At 34.5% G+C, this 6,519-nt stretch overlaps 1 protein-coding gene across 1 annotated transcript in view; it reads left to right on the top strand.

The window, feature by feature from the left end:
• Positions 1-6,519, top strand: part of LOC107570365 (receptor-type tyrosine-protein phosphatase mu-like) — a 137,725-nt gene that overhangs the window by 37,977 nt on the left and 93,229 nt on the right. The window contains exon 6 of the mRNA XM_016256596.1: positions 5,172-5,448. Within this exon, the coding sequence (XP_016112082.1) occupies positions 5,172-5,448 (277 nt within the window). The remainder of the gene's footprint in view (positions 1-5,171; positions 5,449-6,519) is intronic.

The following is a 6,519-nucleotide window of genomic DNA, read 5'->3' as shown; positions in this document are numbered from 1 at the left end:
CAAACCCAAACACACACACACACACACACTCCCACACACACACACACACACACACACACACACACTCACACACACACACACACACACACACACACACACACACACACGCACACTCACACAGACACGTTTGTTTCTGTGAATTGTGGGTATTTTCCATAGACTTCTATTAATTTTATACTGACCAAACAATATTTTCTATCCCCTAACCCTAAACCTACCCCTTACAGAAAACCTGTTTGCTTTCTTACACTTTCAGATAAACATAATTTACTAGTTTTAATAATTTTTTGATTTGATTACGTTCTGGGGTACTCTCCAAAATGGTGTAAGACGGTAACTCGGGGAGAAGAATTGTTGAATAAATTGTTATTATTGTTTTCTTTGCACACAAAAAGTTTTCTCGTAGCTTCGTAAAATTACGGTTGAGCCACTGATGTCACAAGGACTAATTTAGCGATGTTGTTACTGTGTTTCTGGACCTGGGAACATTGCAGTTGCATTGCTGTCTACGGAGGGTCAGAGAGCTCTCAGATTTGAACAAAAATCTCTTAATTTGTGTTCTGAAGATGAACGGAGGTCTTACGGGTTTGGAACGATGTGAGGGTGAGTAATTAATGACAGAATTTTTGTGTGAACTACAGTTTTACTGAAGTCTGATTGAGTGATTTCATGAAGCAGTGAGGGATTTCGAGAGGTTCATTCATGTTTATTTTGTGTTATAATTAGTAGTAAAGAGGAAGAGATAATGGTGTTCACTCGTGCTCCGCTGCTTGAACTGAGGAGTCTATCTCTCACAACACAACGCCATTTATTGTTTCAATTTCCTGATAAAATGTACAGAATCTGAACAATGAAACTTTGTTTCTTATTTAATGTAACTATATATAAAACTGAAAGTTCCAAATGAAGTTCCACACATGCAGTGTTTAAAACAATGCTGTTTTTGTTCCGTACATTTGTTCTGTACTTTTTTAGGCCTGATTCTGGAGCTCGTTTATTTGTACTCATTCTCATTAAAATGCTCTGATACAAAAAAACGATATCTTATGGTGTGTGTACCGTGTTTACAGTGTTTGTGACAAAGAAACACATCAGAGCAGAAAGTACATATCAGAGGTTAAGGATGTCAGTGAAGTAAATCTGTTATCTGTTTAATAGAATATTTGAGTATAAATGTAATATTCACATCTGTATAGCGTCTACATGAAACATCTTAAACTATTAGAGCTTTTCAAAATAAATGTCTTTGATTAGTTGATGCGTGGACCTTAGATATATTTTGCTATAAGTGTATAAGGGATATAAGGGAAAGGTTCATACCTCACATATTGTCACTGTTTCTTTTTCTCCAGCTAATTAAAAAAAATAAAAAAATAAAAATCATCACATTTTTACCTTGTGGTGTGACAAAAGCCTTTTTAAATTGTCAAAAAAAAAAAAGATAATTTCATTTCATGAGCTCATAATCATAGAATGTTTTAAAAGTTTTGCTGTTTAATATAATTTAGCTGCAGTAGATGCGTGTCGCACCACAGGACACATTCAGAAAGGAAAGCCACTGATTTCTGCTGGAGTGAGCATGTAAATATTACACACATGCATTGATTTTGTATAAATGAGGAGGTTAATTTCCTGCGGTGTGACTGTGTGTGGTTTTCAGTCTCATTATTTGTGTGCTGTTCCCATGATTTCTGTAGCCTGAGCATTACACACGCACACCCACGCACACACACACACACACACTCACACACACACACACACACACACACTCACACACACAGACGCTTCTCTCTGTCTCTGCTTCATCTGTAATCCGCACAGAACTCCAGTGAGGCCCTGATTTGACCTTTGACCTCTGAACTCTGACCTGAGTGTGCGATCAGCTGTTAATTAACTTCCCCTCTCACCTGCGCTGGCTCTCATTGGCTTAAATAATTTATCACATGATATTTCATCTCCGACCTGAAGGACTGGCCAAGACCGCCGTTACCCTGATGTTTCTGTATTAATAATTTCCCATGAAAATGATGCTCAAACTAAATGCGAGTGTGTTCTTGATGCACATTCTGTGTGCATATATATATATATATAATATACAAAATAAAAATTGCCCAACATATTAATATTATAACTTACTATACTGTACTATATTATTATTATTATACAGATATAATTGTATATGATGTTTTTTTTTCCCCTTTTTGTAATATGTGCAAATAAATGTATGAACAAATAGTATAGCTTACATAAATATATTTTATATGATTTATAAAAAATATGTTTCATAACTTTTGTGTGGCTTAAAAATATTGAACATTTAAATAAATAACTAAAATAAATAAAAACATCAAATATCTATATAAGCTATAATATTTACTATTAATAATACTATTATTCACAAGGGCTACAAAATAAAAAGTGTCAAAAATATAAATATTATAACTTATTATAATAATTTTTCATAATTTGTGTAAAAAGTATGAAAAAATATTACAGCTTATATACATATATTTTAGGATTTGTAAAAAAAACTTTTTTTAAATATATATACATATATATATAAAAACATCAAATATCTATATAAGCTATAATATTTACATTATTCCTTTATATAGTGATATTTAAATTTTATATATATATGTATATTATATGTTCATTTTGTTCAAAATTTTAGGATTCTTTCTGAATGTGTGCTGTGCTGTGACATGCTTAGATAGATGTTATATGTATGCATATTTTTATATGTGAGTTTATTTCATATGATATACATATATGTTTTGTGTTTAATCTTGTTGAATATTGTTGACGTGCTGCAGTAAAGATATACCTCTCCAGAAGGAGTTTTCCAGCAGCTTGTTTCTTCTGTGTTTAATGAGAAAGCGCAGCAAAGGGCAGGCGGCGTGGAAGTTTGTAATTTCATTAACTACTGTATATTTGTTATATTCACAGATAACCTTTTGCTAGCAAACCCAGACTTTATTACAGATTAGTGAACTCAAAGGTCAGATTAGCATCAGCTCTGCTTCTGTTTCAGTTCATGTGAAGCGCGTGAAACACGAGCTCTGTTTGCATCCGCTGCTGTGCGTGTTTTTGTCACGGTCGCTTAACATCCACGGTCGCTCGAGTGTATCTGCGCGGCGCTCCGGGGCCCCAGCGGCCCTTCCCCAAAACTGACACAGGGAATGCCTGATGTTTGCCCTTTACGTCCATACATGATTAAACAGCAAGCACGAGCGTCTTTGTGCTCGTTTATCTTGCTGGTGGAGAGAGCAGCTCTGAGAAAGAGAGGCGACAGGAATAACCTTCCTCACACTCATCCTCAGTGAAGCAGGTTTTATCAAAGCACACTCTCTGTTATATGAGGTCAGTTACACTCTACCTTTTTGATTAGGGAACTCTCAATACATTTTCCATATCATATTTCACCTCAAAATTAAAAACAACCTTGTGACATTATTTCCATGACACATAAATAAATGAAAAAAGAATTGCATTGCTGCATTGCAAAAACACAATTATATATGATATAATTGTTCAATTGTAAAGCAGTTTATACACTCTGCAAAAAATGGGTTTCTTATTTTGTATTTGTGTCTTGTTTTATAGAATAAATATCTAAACGTTCTTGAATCAAGATGCATTTACTTGACAGGTGAAATGACAAAGTCTTGTTTTCTAAAGGAAATGATCAAAATTGTGTTCGTTTTTGCTTAAAACGAGCAAAAATATCTGCCAATAGGGTAAGAAAAATAATCTTGATTCAAAGGCTAAACAATATAATTTTTCTTGCAGATATTTTTGCTTGTTTTAACTACAGTTAACGCTAACTAAATGTTTATCTTTTTTTCAGAAAACAAGACATAAAATCTTACGTAATTTTACCTTTAAAGAAAATGCATCTCGATTCAAGAATTTTTTTATATTTATACTAGAAAACAAGAAATAATTTTTTTTTTCATATTTCATCTCAAAATCAATAAATAAAAAAAATTCAATTCAATTCAATTAGTTACTATCTTACTAAATTATTATTATTTTAAGCTTACGTTTTAAATTGTATTTTATTCTTTTTAAATTACTTATTAGTATTAATAATATTTTTAATAGCATTTTGATTCTCGTGGCAATTTAACATATTTTACTCCACAGATTCTCATGTATGAAAACAAACAAACAGTTGTTTATGAGTTTGATTTCAGTTTCTACACATTGTAATATTTATTGTGCTGTCTGTAATTTATGGCTTTTAACCAAATCTAGTATTCTAGATGCTCTGATACAAATATAAATAAATAAAATCAGCATTACAGTAATGAGAATATTATTAGAACGTAAAACAGCTGTGTTCTGTGTGAGTATCTGTTAAGCTGTAATGTATTTCTGTGATGTGCAGCTGTATCTTCAGCATCATTCCTCCAGTCTTCAGTGTCACATGATCTTCAGAAATCAGTATAATATGCTGATCTGCTGCTCGAGAAACATTTCTGATTATTATCAATGTTGAAAACAGTTGTGCTGCACAATATTTTTGTGGAAACCTGTCAGACTTTGTTCTGTGTTTTACTCCCCATGTGTCTTCCATGCCCATATTTGGTCCTGCCCGTTCCTGTCCTTATCTGTTCCAGGTGTCTCCTTTTCAGTTCTATTGATCCCAGATGTGTCTCGTCATCCCATCGGCATGTCATTTGTATAAATAGTGTTGTTATCAGTTACGTCTTCCTTCCCGCTACGTGTGATTTCCTGGTTCCCGTGACGTGATTAAAGTCTGTGTTTGGATTGTACTCCTGGTCTCCTCGTTCCTCGCTCCGTGCTCCTCCACAGTAGCGCACACGTGACAAACCGTGCTACGTTTTATTTTTCAGGATTCACAGATGAACAGAAAGTTCAAAGGAACAGCATTTATTTGAAATAGAAATCTTTTGGAACATTATAAATGTCTTTACTGGCACTTTTGATGAATTGAATGCGTCCTCGCTGAATAAAAGCATTGTTTGTGTGGGCTTGTACAGTAATGTTTATTCTCTCTCTCTCTCAATTCAATTAGTTTATTGGCTTGACAAAAGCACATTTTGCATTGCCAAAGCATGCATAGGAAAAGATAACATATACAACAGTGTAATTTGGAACAATATAGCAATTGAAATGACATTTGAACAAGTAATCTCTCTCAGTGTGTATCAGGTGGTTGTTGAGGAGGAGCGTCCTCGAAGGGCTCGTGGAGGTGAAGCGGAGATCCTGCGCTGTTATCCGCTGCCGGTTCACTATCATAACGCCAGCGGGCTGAACTCTCAGTACTACTACAGCGCTGAGTTCCCCTCCGCAGGCGTCTCATCTCCGCAGACGTTCACCGTCGGAGACAACCGGACCTACGGCGGATACTGGAACGCCCCGCTGCTGCCACACAAGAGCTACAGCATCTACTATCAGGCCGTCAGCGCCGCCAACGGGGTACATGCATTCATTCCCATCAATCTGAACCAGGTCTGACTCCAGATTCAGAACGTTCTGCTGGAGTGTGTCAGGAGGAAATATCAGTTTGTGTCTGCATTAACTGTAATAATGCAGTGAGATATATGTTAGTGCTGCACACAGAGATGTGATCTGATCATCATCAGTCTGTCTGGAGTCACATGAAGAAACAGAACAAACTGAGACAGACTCAATCCAGAAGAACTGACGCTTCTAGAAACCTCCTGAGAAACTCTGCTCAAGTGCACCGAGGGCAAACGCTGCTTTAAACACAAAGATGCTCACACCAAATGATGATTTCATTTAGTTAATAGAAGTTAATTGAGAAAGAAAATCAATTTATGACAGCATCCTCATTTTACATGTGCCTCAAACTTTTAACAGTTCTGTAGCTTTGCAGGAGGTTTCTAGAAGCGCCAGTTCTTCTGGCTTGAGTCTCAGTGTGTTCTGTTTCTTCATGTGACTCCAGACAGACTGATGATGATCAGATCAGATCTCTGTGTGCAGCACCAACATATATCTCACTGCATTATTACAATTAATGGCTAAATTAATGTTTTGAAATGTAAACTGATATTTCCTCCTGACACACTACAGCAAAAAATAGAAATAACTGACTTAAAACCATTTTTAAGCTGCTGGAAATACTAATGTTCTAATCATTTTGGCCAGCACTGTAGTAAACTAAAACTATATTAAAAATCATTAGTTGAAATAAAATAAACATTAAATGAAATACATAAAATATACAAAGTTAAATATAAATTTCAGTTAGTTGTAGCTGTAGTTTGCATGCTTTCAGTTAGTTCCACACTGCAAAAAATATACAGTATACGTATATTTAATATAATTTTTTTATTATAATTTTTTTATTCTTTCTCAGTATTTTTATTATGTTCTCCAGTACAAATATGTAAACATTTTTTAATCAAGATACATTTATTTGAGAATAAAAATGACTTAAAATATGAAATCTTGTTTTCTGGAAAAAAATAAAATGATCAAAATTATGTTAGTTTTTGCTTAAAACAAGAAAAAAATCTGCCAATG

This window comes from Sinocyclocheilus grahami, unplaced genomic scaffold (assembly GCF_001515645.1).
Source record: "Sinocyclocheilus grahami isolate Dianchi unplaced genomic scaffold, SAMN03320097.WGS_v1.1 scaffold1448.1, whole genome shotgun sequence".
Taxonomy (NCBI): Eukaryota; Metazoa; Chordata; class Actinopteri; order Cypriniformes; family Cyprinidae; genus Sinocyclocheilus; species Sinocyclocheilus grahami.
The sequence above is the reverse complement of the archived record's forward strand: the minus strand, read 5'-3'. Positions and strand labels throughout refer to the sequence as shown.